This window comes from Homalodisca vitripennis, chromosome 5 (assembly GCF_021130785.1).
Source record: "Homalodisca vitripennis isolate AUS2020 chromosome 5, UT_GWSS_2.1, whole genome shotgun sequence".
NCBI classification, from domain to species: domain Eukaryota; kingdom Metazoa; phylum Arthropoda; class Insecta; order Hemiptera; family Cicadellidae; genus Homalodisca; species Homalodisca vitripennis.
The window spans coordinates 61,830,802-61,846,023 of NC_060211.1; the positions used below are offsets into that span (position 1 = coordinate 61,830,802).

Below are 15,222 nucleotides of genomic sequence, written 5' to 3' on the forward strand. Positions count from 1 at the left end.
AACCCACTTCCTCACCATTCCTTCACTATCACATATTCTCCGTAAACATCTCGAAGTTGATGATAAATTTTAACCGGTTTCACATTCCTTGCGTTAAAAAATCTTATTACAGAACGAATCTCACAATCGGCGGGATCACTAATTGTATTAAACATTTTAAACGATCAGAGAAAACTGAAAACACAGCGTAGAACAACTGAAATGGCGTGGGTCGATAGTCAGTGAACAAGGACGACTAGTGAGCACGTGTGAAACACTGATTGCTGCGCTACACCGGCAGTAGAATGAAACGGTACTTACTTTCTAAACACGCCTTGTATAAGAAAACCATGGGACTTACATTTTTTTAAAGCTGAGTTCTTTCTCTTTCTACATAAATGCTCATGCATTAATATTTTCAAACAGAAAGTCTTGTTTTTAAACTTTAAAAAATGATGTATTTTTGTAAAAAATAAAAAGTTTACCAAAAAACCACTTTGTTCTAGTCTATAACATAAATATATTTCTCATTATTATTTACTGTATTTACAATTTTAGTTACTGTCACTATTATACAGGGTGTACATAAATTTACCTTTTGATTTAGGTAAACTGTTCCAAACTTTGTTTTTGAAGCCTAAACTGAATCAGTTTGATGGAATTAATTAAATAGTTAATTAAATATTTAAACCATTTTCACGCGTCATTATAAAAGGTAGGAGTCTACTACACCATGTGACATGTAACACACCTTGCTGCGGTTCAATGTGAAATTATGCAAGTTTATAAATATTTATAAACTTGTACTTGTTAAGGAATGTAAACATGTATTTTCCGTATAATTGTCTGTAGTTTTATCTGTAAATAATGAAATTAGGTATATCATTTCATTTTTGAGAGGATAGTACTACAAACAATCATATTGAAAATAAATGTTACATCCCCCGCAAACAAAAGAGAAATTATGACAGTCTGCTGAATTATGACTCTCTAATGACTCTCAGCCCAATTCCATGGTTGTATATGCACTATCATAGAACTCATTCTTGTCTACGTAGAAATGAAGTTTCATGCAAAATTTAAAGTTTAAAGGTGTCAAAATTTGTCTTGACTTATCTTGCCACATGATCTTATATGAATGTACAGAGTGGTTTAAAAATGTGTTTATTCTGTTATTATCTCATTGTCATAATGGTTACCCATAAGGCCAATCTAAATATATTCGCTAACATCAGCCTCATTCCATGCAGTTTCCTAATATGGAAATGAAACTTCATGCACAATTTGTCTATAGGTCGGTTAGTTTTCGAGATATCGAATTAACAGAGAGAGACAGACAAACAGGCAGAAATTACATTTTTCCAGTGCCTCCAGTAATAGGCTTAGCTAGCTTTAAAATGCAAATTTAAATGCAAATCATACCAACGTTTGCTGGAAAATGAAATTACACCAGCACTTCGAAACATGTTTGGAGAACATTTCCAGAATATCTGGACGGAGCACCCCCACACTACGACGTAAGAGCCTATTTAAACACTGTTTTTTGGCAAAGGTGGATCGGAAGGCGGGGGACTGTAAAATGGCCAGCACGTTCACCAGATCTGTCTCCATTAGACTATTTTGTTTGGGGTTACCTTAAGGACAACGTCTACAAAACTAAGCTTCAAAATTTAAATGAACTGAGACAAAGAATACTTCAAGAATGTCAGACAATTCCTCAATTTGACCTGCAAAATTCTGTTACTAGTTTTTATGTGCGTCTTTCCAACTGTCAAATAACCGGAGATGAACAATTCAAACATTTACTCTGAAAACATTAGGTAAGTAACATCTTTTTTTAAATAAAACCTTTGAACAGCCGCCATTTTGTACTGGATCAATCTTTTTGAGTGCGGTTTGCGGCATTAAACTCTGCTAGATAAGCCCTTTAAAATGATGTGCATATTGACCTATGCTCCTATTTAAGATTTCCTTCTGACTCCTTGCGGGACGTCCCCATGATATTATAGAAAACTGATAGTTCCTTCAAAAAGTAGATTTTTAGGTGTAGTGTTGATGTACCAAATCTTGTTGATTTATCTGTTATCGTTCAGAAAATATTATACCCGTGCAGGACTTTATGTACACCCTGTATAATTATCATGAAAAACTAAAATCATCTAACAAATTCATATTTCTTTACTGAGAGCTAGCTAAGCCTATTACTGGAGGCACTGGAAAAATGTAATTTCTGCCTGTTTGTCTGTCTCTCTCTGTTAATTCGATATCTCGAAAACTAACCGACCTATAGACAAATTGTGCATGAAGTTTCATTTCCATATTAGGAAACTGCATGGAATGAGGCTGATGTTAGCGAATATATTTAGATTGGCCTTATGGGTAACCATTATGACAATGAGATAATAACAGAATAAACACATTTTTAAACCACTCTGTACATTCATATAAGATCATGTGGCAAGATAAGTCGAGACAAATTTTGACACCTTTAAACTTTAAATTTTGCATGAAACTTCATTTCTACGTAGACAAGAATGAGTTCTATGATAGTGCATATACAACCATGGAATTGGGCTGAGAGTCATTAGAGAGTCATAATTCAGCAGACTGTCATAATTTCTCTTTTGTTTGCGGGGTATGTAACATTTATTTTCAATATGATTGTTTGTAGTACTATCCTCTCAAAAATGAAATGATATACCTAATTTCATTATTGACAGATAAAACTACAGACAATTATACGGAAAATACATGTTTACATTCCTTAACAAGTACAAGTTTATAAATATTTATAAACTTGCATAATTTCACATTGAACCGCAGCAAGGTGTGTTACATGTCACATGGTGTGGCAGACTCCTACCTTTTATAATGACGCGTGAAAATGATTTAAATATTTAATTAACTATTTAATTAATTCCATCAAACTGATTCAGTTTAGGCTTCAAAAACAAAGTTTGGAACAGTTTACCTAAATCAAAAGGTAAATTTACCTACAATCATTTTTATTCACAGCATTCAAAAACAGAAACAGCTACTTCAAAAATAAACCGCATTCCATGGTAGCTGTCATCTATTTTATGCAAAAACAATTAAAATATGAGACTAATTTGTAATTTAAATTTATTTTTACGATGAAATAAAATATTTTGTGGTACTGTTCACCGTCTTCATTCCGCCAGCGAGCGTGTTGATACAATCTGCTCAGCACGTGTCAACAACCGATTATAAAATCCTCTTGTTCCCGATGCAACAAGTGGTCACCCACTGGACACTGACAGTGATGGTGGACTACCCCTCCAGCAAGCCTAACCACTTTTAGGATATTAGGCGCTATAAATCTCTTGCACGATTCTGTTGCTACTGTGCTACTTTTGGCATTTCTTTAGGTGCTGTGATATTGAGTACTATGAAATTATGTGCTATGAGAATGAACCTTATTAGACAGTTGAATTTGAGGTGCTGTGTTCATTTCACATACGTTTAGGTGCTATCACCGTAGGTGCTGTGAAACCCCATGTATCTACCAGAACAACGAGCCTCAGGTTTTGACTTTTAGTCTGTGCAGGGCAAGAGTATTTTGAGGAATGGAAATAGGAAGGTAAAGTTAAAAAGACCTCTTATTTAAGAAGAAAAAACAGGTATTTTGTGGTCAAGTTGGAATTTTATAGACAAAAATATTCTCGTGGGAAGGCATTTAATAACACTAAACAAGGCTTCAGTTACATCACTTATTTTAGATCAATAACTACCTTAACTCAACATTTTATAGCTCATACTTCTGATAGAAGATATTGTCCAACATAACCTGTTTCATTAGAAATTAATAATTCTGGTACTTAAGGATAAATTTCAGAATTTGAGGTTTCTGGTTCCAACAGAAGGTATAGAGTTAAAATTTGAAAGAACAAATAGTGCAATTAATACTCAAACCACAATAACATTTCTTGCAATCAGTGAATTATTTACTTTTATAAACACAGGAAGTGTTTATAACGTGTTGTAAGTGTTGTAAACTTTACAATGTAAGCATATTTCATATAATTTTAAATATCATAATAAGACCAAGAGCAATGATGTTGCCTAAGTGAAATTTGGACAACCCTGAAGGAAATGAACATCAATTACACACAATACAAAATGCTGAATAATGAATAAGTATTTTATAAGTATTGAAACCAGAAACTAAAAACTAAGTATTATGAACAACTTAAAGAATAACTGTGAATAACTTAATAACTTAAAGTCATTCGTAAAGAATAACTTGTCATACATATGGTTAATTCATAAATATATTTTAAACTTACATGAATAGCAGAAATGAAGGTATATAACAACTAAATTGGTAGTTCTAGTAACACCTATTTCTTGCCAATCACCTGGTTGGGCGTGGACGCTGGGAAGGGAGAGTTACGGGGCATGATGGGAGGCTTATTGCGACGCCTCTCTTCTGCCAGGCGATCTCTCAGTTCGCAGTTCTCCCTTTCAAGAGCAGCCTGTTGTCTCTTGAGCTCAGACACGAGAGCCAGCAGCTCCAGTTTCTGAGTCTCCAATGATGACCGAGTCAACATCTCCTGTCACACAAACAAGCACTCAGTATTTCTATTACGCACTGTGCATAGTATTCTACATGGCTGCTTTCTTCAATTTAGTTTGTACACAAAATACAATGCGGTGTACTAACCTTTCATACTAAGTAATAAAATATATATATATATTTCAGAGTATTTTTTGTCAACATAAGAAAATTACAGGAAGAACAACCTGATTTCTTAGACATTGAAGCTTAAAAACCAATAGTAGATACAAATGAACTACTCTGTTTTCATATCATAGTTTGATTCTACAAAGGAAATTCTTTAAATATGACAACACGTTTTGAAACTTGTTTTTATTTCCAGAAATGACAGATTCTAGGTAAAATGTCAAATACCAAAAGACAACTTCTTTACCAAAGCTCAAATAGATTGTAAACATATATCTTAAATAATTTCAACAGGGACTACAGTAAAACTTGTTTTAAAATCTATCTTTATGTAGAATTTTCAGAAATCCATTACCCATGTCAACACCTTCACTGCAACTCTATCTGAGGGATGATAAGTATTTTAGTAACATAGCAAGCGCACTTAGGCTGTAAAAAGTTTAATAAAGTCTTAATACTAACATTTTTTTGTGGTTGTTTGTGTTCTGAATCAGTTAGGAATGTAATAGACGAAGCTCGATCCAATGAAGATTAGGAAGTACACTGATAAGAAGTTTATTTGCAAAGTGACTGGGCTTTCCCGGTTTAAACTCAGTCTTTGTTCCAATCTCGTCAGAACAGTCATACTTTTAGAGTGGATATTATCCTGTGGATCATTATTATCCAGTGGTATTATTATTCAGTGGTCACTGTTTCACAAAGTGTTTTGAGAAATTTGTATGTGTTTTAGTGTTATTACAGTTATTGATTATGATCTACTGAATCTACGATAAAGTAGATATGATATTTATTTTCGGGGCTTCGAATAAAAATTATCAAGAGGCAGAAAGGTGGTTTAATGTTGCACATCCTGATAGACCTGTAGCAAGAAAATATTTAGGAATTTTAGTAAATACGTTTTGAGTATCTGGATCCATTTCAGATGCTCCATGCTTAGGTTGGCCTCCTTTAAGCAGCAGTCTACCAGATCAGTAGCAAATCTGTGTGACGTTACCCAAGGGTCTGTGGTACACTTAGTGAAGAAAAATGAATTTCACCCTTATAAAATTCAGCTTATACATGAGTTAAATGAAGACAATCTAGACTGTCACCGACAATTTTGTGAGGATATGGCAGCACTAATTTCTGCTCACTTATTGTTTGGTCAAAACGTTGTGCTCAGTAATGAATGCAGTTTTATCAATGGGACTGTAAACAAACAACTGTAGGAACTGGGACACAGAAAATCCCATGTTTTCTGTGAATCCTGCACCCAATACGCAGAAAAAGTGAATATGTGGGCCAGGATATTTGGGAATCACATTTTAGGACCATTTGTTATTAATGGGAATCTGAATGGAAAACTGTATTTGTAAATGTTACAAGAATCAATATTCCCCGCAATAACTACTGTTATTAGGGAAAATGAACATGACTTTGATAAAATCACTTTTACTTCCAGCAGGATGGTGCCCCAACACATCTTCACCATGCTGTACGGCATTTTTAGGGAACTCAACTACATGGTCAGTGGTGGATTGGTAGGCATGGTCTAATAGAATGGCCTGTGTGGTCCCGTGTCTTACACCCATGGACTTTTTTCTATGGGTTCGTATTAAATCCATAATTTACAGAACACCAGTAGAAAACGTTGGAAGATTTAAGAAACAGGATTGCTGATGCCTGCTACCAAGTACCACTTTAGACTTCAAATCAAGAGAGGAGTTCACTCTACGCTTGTCTCACTGCTAAATAATAGGAGGACTTCAGTTTGAACATTTGATTTCACTTGGCCACTTGGCAACATGGTGAGTTATTAAAAATATTGTCCTGGTAACTCTGGAAATTATTTTGGATGCAATGTCTCTGGTTTTCACAATTCTTTAAGTTTTTTTATGCTCTTCAAAATGAGGGGTGACTTGAAAGAGGTTTAAATTAATAATTTTTTAGTTGCCCCTAAAATCCCGCATTTTTGGGGGACACACAAAAAATGTTCAAAATGACCAAATGAAATTTTTTTCTTCATTGCACCACTACCCAAAGGATAGCTCCTTATTGAAATATTCTAACAAATTAGAGAGGGGTGGTTCTGACTTATTCATCTTGTATATATAGTTGTTATTAATGTACATGAGTATAAAAGCTACTCACTCTGTTTAAGACATCCTCAGCAGTGTGTATCTGCTTTTTCTTCTCATCCAGGGCCTTCTCCAGGTCAGCAATCTTCTCAGCCTGGGCGTCGATCTGTTCGGTAAGCACAGTTACTTGCAGTGACAGTCTTTCCTTGTCCCCCTCCAACCGCCTTACCATCTCCTCTGCATCCGTCGAGCTCTGGAACAATGTTTCCTTCTGGTACACACAATTTATCACTGACTTTAAGCTATTACTGAATAACATTTATAATTATGAATTTTTCTACCATTAAAAAAAAACCTCATCAATCACCCCCTCTGCCACCTTCTTCCTAATCACGTACCATTTTGATTTCTCACCTACTGTATGATGCCATTTTGGAATATAACATGGACTCGCTTGTGTAGCCATTTATTACATCTTCTATTGTCCCTACCATGTAACTAAGCGTCATGAAGAATCATACATAATTTGCTGTAAGAAAAACTAAGAATAAAATGAAGAAATCTTTTATATAATGTAGTATTTCTTTAAGTGATATAAGATAATGATTGTTTTTTAATTACCAAGAAAAAATATACTATACAGATTTAAGGCAAAATTTTATTTGATTAAAAGCATTCTTGTTGTTCTAATAAAGTACATTTAGGAAAATTCTTACTCCTTTCTGCTTCTTTTTGATTTATGTTCCCAAATGTCAGAGCTATATTCCAGCAATTTTTATTATCTCTAAACGATTAAGATCACAAGCTTAGCCACTTTAAATTAACATAATAATTGTACTGTTTTGTCAAGAGGAAAATGCATTTAATATTAAACTTATTTTGTACAAATAATTTTCAGAAATAAGATCTCCATTGAAAAAAATACAAAAACAATATTTTAAAATACGTTACATATTATTAATAAAATCTAGTATGGGAATTTTTTTATGTTTAACGTTACATTAAAATTAAAGGTACAAAAGTCGCTTTTACTTAGAACACTGTGAAATTAAATGTATTTTTTACCGTAGCAATATTGCAACTAAAGTAAAATAATTAATTCAACTTAAAATCCATTTTAATGAGATGTACACTTTATATTGTGTTTTATATTTTATTATCATACTTATGTAATATTTAATTAAGTAGTTCAATATATAATATTAATATTTTAATATCAATGGAAATAAAACTGTAGTTGTAAACAGTTTTACCTAAATAAATAGTATAAAACTATAAATCTTCTGTATTAACAAGCCTTACTATGATGGTGAGTTCTTACACCCAATATTATTAAGGTTTAAAATGTAACACTAAATTTTTTTAGTTTATACTTAATTTCTAAAGTTTATGATAAATTTATACAAAATATTTACATTATCTTTTAGAAATGTTTTGGAAAATATGAAATCATAAGAAAAATAAAAAATTATTGAATGTATGAAAAAATAATGTGCTTTTAATATTTATCATTGATTTCTTTGACTACTAACTTTGTAAAGGAGGAAGGGACAATATAAATTTGAAATCAAGCTTATGTATATATCACTATTCAAAGAAAGAAACTTATATTAGTTTCACACACAAGAGGGAAAGTAATTTCTAGCAAAGGTCAAAGGAAGTAATAAAAATACTGCAAAGTGGGAGGACAGTCAGTTTTAGTATGGAAGTCAAGACAATAAGAGCCTTGTATAAAAGGCTTCTTTAGTTACCAGTCTTCAGAAAAAAACACAAGCATTCATAAAACAAAGCCTTGACACACAGGCCAAGGTCCCTCAGAGCCTGCCCGTAATATATTCTCTTAGAAAATGTGATGAGGTTGTTGTTGCTCTCATTGTGCATGAACTAGCTGCCTCGTATCAAACAAAGCCTTAACACAGGCAAGGTCCCTTAGAGCCTGCCCGTAATATCTTCTCTTAGAAAATGTGATGAGGTTGTTGTTGCTCTCATTGTGCATGAACTAGCTGCCTCGTATCAAACAAAGCCTTAACACAGGCAAGGTCCCTTAGAGCCTGCCCGTAATATCTTCTCTTAGAAAATGTGATGAGGTTGTTGCTCTCATTGTGCATGAACTAGCTGCCTCGTATCAAACAAAGCCTTGACACAGGTATGGTCCCTCAGAGCCTGCCCGTAATATCTTTTCTTAGAAAATGTGATGAGGTTGTTGCTCTCATTGTGCATGAACTAGCTGCCTCGTATCAAACAAAGCCTTGACACAGGTATGGTCCCTCAGAGCCTGCCCGTAATATCTTTTCTTAGAAAATGTGATGAGGTTGTTGCTCTCATTGTGCATGAACTAGCTGCCTCGTATCAAACAATAAAGCCTTAACACAGGCAAGGTCCCTCAGAGCCTGCCCGTAATATCTTCTCTTAGAAAATGTGATGAGGTTGTTGCTCTCATTGTGCATGAACTAGCTGGCTCGTATCAAATTTAAGTTAAAAAAAAATAATTTCCGTTAATATAACCACACAGTGCTGCTAGATTTTTGAGTGTATTTTCATGCAATATATAAAAACTACATTCTGCTTAAAGAGTAGACTTAAAATATGTTTTTATCCACAAGAAATAATAGCTTGATTTACTATCAGTTTGATTATATATAAATGTAAAAATAGTTCTTTTATAACTACATTAACATAAAATGTATTGTCGTAAAGATATATCAAAACTCCTGCCACCATAGTTAGAGGCATATGAGAAACTGATCAAGAATTTATTTGTTATCTAATATAAACACTCAATATTTCGGATCGTTAACTTCAATGCAATTGGAAAATGACCTAATTACAAAATAAGATGGTACTTTAGCAAATTATTTAACAAAATAAGATGATTTGAAAATTAATGTTTACTACACTGCACAAATAACAGCTAGTTTTGATTCTAGTGTTGGTCAATAAAGTGATTGTTTTTCGCTACCTCATAAAAGAGAGAGCTGAAAAATGAGCTGCAGAGTTACCAACAGCTGTTGACACATGAAACAGGAATTGGACAGTATGACTATGTCAGTAATAAAATACAGGACAGTTCAATATTATTTAGTAAAAATTAAATAAAAAGTTTCACTTTTGTTTTCTGTATGATAAAACCATTGCTCATTACACGGAGCATAAGTGTCTTTTCATGATAAATCGTGTTTCCGAACTCAGCTTCACCTTGCTAGTAAAACATACTGCGCAATGGAAACAGTCATGTTTGCTCCTAGTGATGATAACTATTATATTTACACTTTTTGGAATCATTACAACACATGTTAAAATGTAATTTTCAATTTTCAATTTTTAAGTATAAAATAAAATAAAGATATATCCTATATTCTTACTGTTAGAAAGTTTATTTAATTACCTAAAATGTAAGGAAAAAATTAAACGTCTTCATAAAAATCACTTAAATTATGGTAATTAATAATTTATTTGTAAAACTGTACATTTTGGGTAAAATATGCACTGTTACTTTTATCTAAATAACAAAAATAATAATCTAATAATCAAATAAACCTGAAAAAACAGATTAAGTAATTTTGGAACAGTATTAGGTTCTACCTAAACATCGTTTTATAGACTTTAAATTTCATTCGAAGTATTCAAGAATTGTCTTTTTATATATAAGACTCTGGTACAGATGCATTTTAAGACTTTTACCAGTTTCGTGAGACACTGTACAACTTGAAAGTTGGTTGACTTGAATGGATTGAGAGTACAACTAACAAGATCTACTTGACGCTACACTCGTTTCTGTTGAAGTGAGGCCAAAGAACGGAATCAATGCTCCAACAGCTGCAGTGCTCGTTGCGTTATTTCTGCAGAGCCAGTTATCGACTCTAGCCAAATCCATCCGTCTGTTTGTGCCTACTGCTGATACACACCGTACATCTCCGAGACTGTTTATTGTTGAACATCAGGTTTTGTTGCCAGCACCCTGCTCACCACGTTATTACCACTATTACTGTACACTCATACAGCTACCACAGTCACCCTTGTATCACAATACCCTTTCATATGATCTCATTAAAAACAGCAGTTTTATTTTAATTACACATTAAATGTTTTGGAGACTTTCCCTTTGCACTGAATTAATTTAATTTGCAGGACAAATATGCGACATATAAAACTATTTAAAATAATGTGAAGTAAAAACACCTTTCAGTTTCACTAAAATCATCTTCATACTAACTTTATATAGGTAGTAAACTAACATATAAATACATGAAACAATAAAGGTCTAAAACAAACTTAACAATACGTCCTCAAAAATACCTCAGATAAAAATGATCTAAATAAAATATACAGAACTATCAAACTAATGGAGGATCACTCTGGCAAACAAACAAGCTAAACAATATGACAAAGTTATTAAAATTACACAAGTGTTATTAGGTAGTATGGAAACATTCACAGAGATTAGATTCACAACAAAAATGCTAAATAGAAAACCTTTTTATTAACTTTGTTCACAAGAAAGAGTAGTACAAGGTAACAATTCCGCTGACTCTACCTTGATGTATCGATACTGTGGGTAGAGCTGGTCACAATAGTAGGGGGAGATATTGCGGTGGTGGCAAGGGTAGCAACCATAGGGTTGTCCAAGCCAGTGGCAGTCGAGGCCAGGGCTGCTTCCGTAGCGGTGGGGGTCCTTATGGTGGCGGATGTCCTGGCAGCTAGAAGAACAGTTGTAGCAGAGGTTGTCCGCATAAAAGTTTCTCGATGGAGAGTGAAACCGAGGATAAATACTTGAGGACTTTGATTTGCTATCCCTCTCCCTCCTACTGCCTCTTAGACTTCCTGAGGACTTGTTCCTGTAAGTGACAGGTTTCCCGGGGTCCTTCCCATTGGTGGCGTACAGATCGTTAAACTTGTCTTGCATCTCCTGGGGTTCAGATTTAACACTGTCCGGTTCCGCACAGTGCTGTATCCACTGGAAATCCTCATCACATGCTGTTGTGTTGTGTTCTGAAACAGTGTGATAAATCAATATCTATGATTTGGTGAAGTGGTATTTTATAAAGTGGTCATCACAAGTTATTGTTTTGAAAAAGTTTGATATGCCAACATTTAAGTTTAACACTTTTATTCTCATGTCCGGAAATACAAACCAGTTATAACAATCTCCATATACTAGATGTTCCAGATGTTGGGACTAAAAGGGTTAAATATAGTGCATCCATAGAACAATTACAATCATAAAAAGTACGTACTGAATGTACAAATGTCTCTTTTAACAAGTTTGGAACAAACCCCTCGCCCAAGTGTAATTGAAAGTCTTTTATCTGTCAGACATTTGCAATAAAGTTTCATGCCTTCTTTCTCATTCAGAGAACTGAACAACTTGTAATGGACTTTCTGTATCAATATTTCACAGTTCATTGTTGTCTGCTCGTATGATGACTGCAAATTCATATCTAACTTAACAGTAAAATAAAATCTCAAACCTTGACATAAAATGTTTTTTTTTAACTAACATGTTATTAAACTCATTCCAGCTATTAAACAGTAATAAATTACATATTCAATTTTTCACTAACAATCACCTATTTAAGTTTTTTTGGCAGAGTGAGATTTTGAATGATCTCTGGATTATTTACAATTCTTTAAATCTTTCCTATAAATGGCAAAATTACTTAAAAAAAAAACAAAATAAATTTAGTCATAAGTGGCATAAGAAAAGCAATTCAAGAGATACAGTCTTTGGAAACTGTAAGAGAGAAATGTTTCTAAAGTACTGCTAATTGGTTGGAGGTTTTTAGATACCAGCATGCTCACCGTCTCGGTTGTTCTCGTCAGTCTCGGATGCAGAGCTTGTCTCCTCAGAAGACACAGAGTGTGCTGAGTCTGTCCATGTCTGTGCTGCGGACTGTTGCTCAGTGCTGTCTGCAACAACAGGACAGAGTAGACACATTCCACATACTCTCTCTCTCTCTATCACACTTGAGAAGCTATTTATGTGTGGATTCCCTGGCATTTATCACTTGTCTTTTCTATAGCAGCACTACAAAAAACTAAAATATTGAAAATGAAAGCTATTTTAGCTAAAGAAAGTTGTGTAAGTTATCATTTCACAGATTGTTAGGATTCATGTCACCAAAATAAACACAATTTAGTTTTATTTTGAATAAAAATGATTTCAACACCAATGCAATAGTACAGTGGTCAGATACTGGTGCACGTTTAGTATTACAGAGATGTCACAAACAGTGTGGTAGTTTCCATGAGCAATGTGGCTGTGGCTTGTTGTCATCTGCCTGATAAAGCCAGCCAATCACAATTCAAAGCTATCTAGATCCATATATCTGTTTTTCACTCCATTCATATTCAGAATTATCTTACATCATCACTGTTTAGTGCCAAAAGCATTGAATAATACGAGTTGTATTGTTATCACAGTGCAACGCTTGTTTCAACATAACTATTCAATATTGTTTGCTTATTATTATATTTTATTTTTATAATCATTTATTTAAGCTCTATGATTAGTTAAGCTCTCATTTCTCTACGACGCCAAAATCCATCTTTTGTTTCTTTCTGCAATATTGATATGTAACATTTGATTAAATCATGTAATTTACTGAGTGCCCCCACTCAACAAATGTTCTTCTATAATCCGCGAATCATGGCTGTACCTCCTATAATTAAACCTTCCTTGTCATTTCTTTCCACCATCAAGGTAAGTGTCATGACTAATGCATAAAGAAGTGCACTTGAACACTACTAAAAGAACTTTCAACTCTTTAGTCTTAACTTCAGCCAGATTGGTACATATAACCCCTCATGTGACTGCCGAGGACACCTCCCAGGGTGTTTGTGGTATGCCACAGCCTCTACATCACAGACATTTCCTCCCTAAATTGGCTCTATCTCACATTGGGTGAGTGAACTATAAACTGTAAAATATTTAATCATAAAAGCTCCTCTATAAATAACACAATCAAATAACCCATCTCACTCTGTGGCACTCCATTTCTCCCATTATTCTTATTTGTTATTAACTGTTACCTCAACCCTACCAATGGCTTTTATGAGTAAAGAACAAATGTTAAAAAATTTGTTTTAACAATTTTCATAAATTTGATTATTTTGTTTAGTATCTTTCCATGTATTGTATTTAATTAGGTGATACAGTATTTAGAACAGCCTTTAATATTATTAATTTATCAATGTGTATATTACATTTGATAATTTCACTTCTTCTACATAACTTAAGTCTTTTATTTTAAAAGAACAAGTTTTAAACATAATTTTGTATTCTTAATACAAAATATTTAATTTTATTAAAATATATTTTTTATCTTTTATGTGTTAAGTAGACAGATGCCGCAGCAAATCTATTTGAATACTTTAAAAGATATTTTGAGAAAATGTACTTATTATTTTAAACTCATAAAGTTTTTATCATGTCTAATTTAAAGCATCAGTTATATACTGTATAATTATATAAATTATAAAGAAGACATACAACAAAATAATGTGCTCATTACAATTAAGTCATATATTTAGGGAGGTGTGGAAGGTGTCCCAATATTAATTAGTAAATAGTTTAATATTAAAAATCACTAATAGTATTGAAGTATTAATGATTAATATATTTTGTTACTTACAACATATTGGCTAAAATATTGAAGCAGTTGGCAGAGTGGAAGGGGAAAGTTGACTTTACAATACAGTACCACACTGGTGTAGACCAGGAGCCATTACTCCAGCATATCAAGTTTTCTATTCTAGCCTCTTTGATTAGTTGTGAATCAACACTAATTAATTAAAACTGTTCATCTAATATAGAACCAAGTCAATGTTTACGGGTTGATTTTTGGAGGTAAATACTGCTACTAAATGTACAACTCAATAAAAATTCCAAGTTAATAATAAAGTATCTGTTACCCATAAAAAATTAATAACAAACTTCATTACAAAGTTTAAGTTATTAACCATGTATTGAAATATTAACCATATATAGCCTACTTTTCAAATAAGGTACTTTTTGAAATAAAAACTCAAATAGAAAAAACCAATTTTTTTAAAGATAAGTATTATTACTCAGTCATAACAGGCTACTTATGAAAAATGAGTGTCAGAAATATTTTTTTAAACCTTGAACCTACTCCCATCCATTTTTATTTTACTATGTTATTGACAAAAATAACACGTATCCAAGAACTTCTTTGAAAATTTTAACTAAGTGCTTTTTGAAAACTAATTCAGTCAAAACCTTTGGACGTCTTTTGAACAAATATTTTCATTATAACTCATGTCATGTTCTAGATCACTGAAAAGAGTATAAAATGCTACAAAATGATACCTCTCTAGGTCAATTAGGAGAGTTCCCAGAGCAATTTCAGAAACGTCAGTTCATGTCTGACGTTTTGGCAAGTTTATGAAAACTTTAATGGTCATATTTCAGAAAGGTTACAGATAAAGATTTAAAGTTTGAGATTTTTCACAGTCTTAGCA

General features: G+C 33.1%; 1 protein-coding gene across 10 annotated transcripts in view; it reads right to left on the reverse strand.

Moving 5' to 3' along the window:
- Positions 1-15,222, reverse strand: part of LOC124362289 (liprin-beta-1-like) — a 168,207-nt gene that overhangs the window by 38,485 nt on the left and 114,500 nt on the right. For 7 of the 10 annotated variants that reach the window (XM_046816655.1, XM_046816658.1, XM_046816652.1 and 4 more), the window contains exons 3-6: positions 12,541-12,648; positions 11,276-11,730; positions 6,815-6,994; positions 4,359-4,553 (exon numbers count right to left, since the gene is read on the reverse strand). In XM_046816655.1, the coding sequence (XP_046672611.1) occupies positions 4,359-4,553; positions 6,815-6,994; positions 11,276-11,730; positions 12,541-12,648 (938 nt within the window). The remainder of the gene's footprint in view (positions 1-4,358; positions 4,554-6,814; positions 6,995-11,275; positions 11,731-12,540; positions 12,649-15,222) is intronic. The other 3 variants (XM_046816661.1, XM_046816659.1, XM_046816660.1) reach the window with 1 other exon arrangement.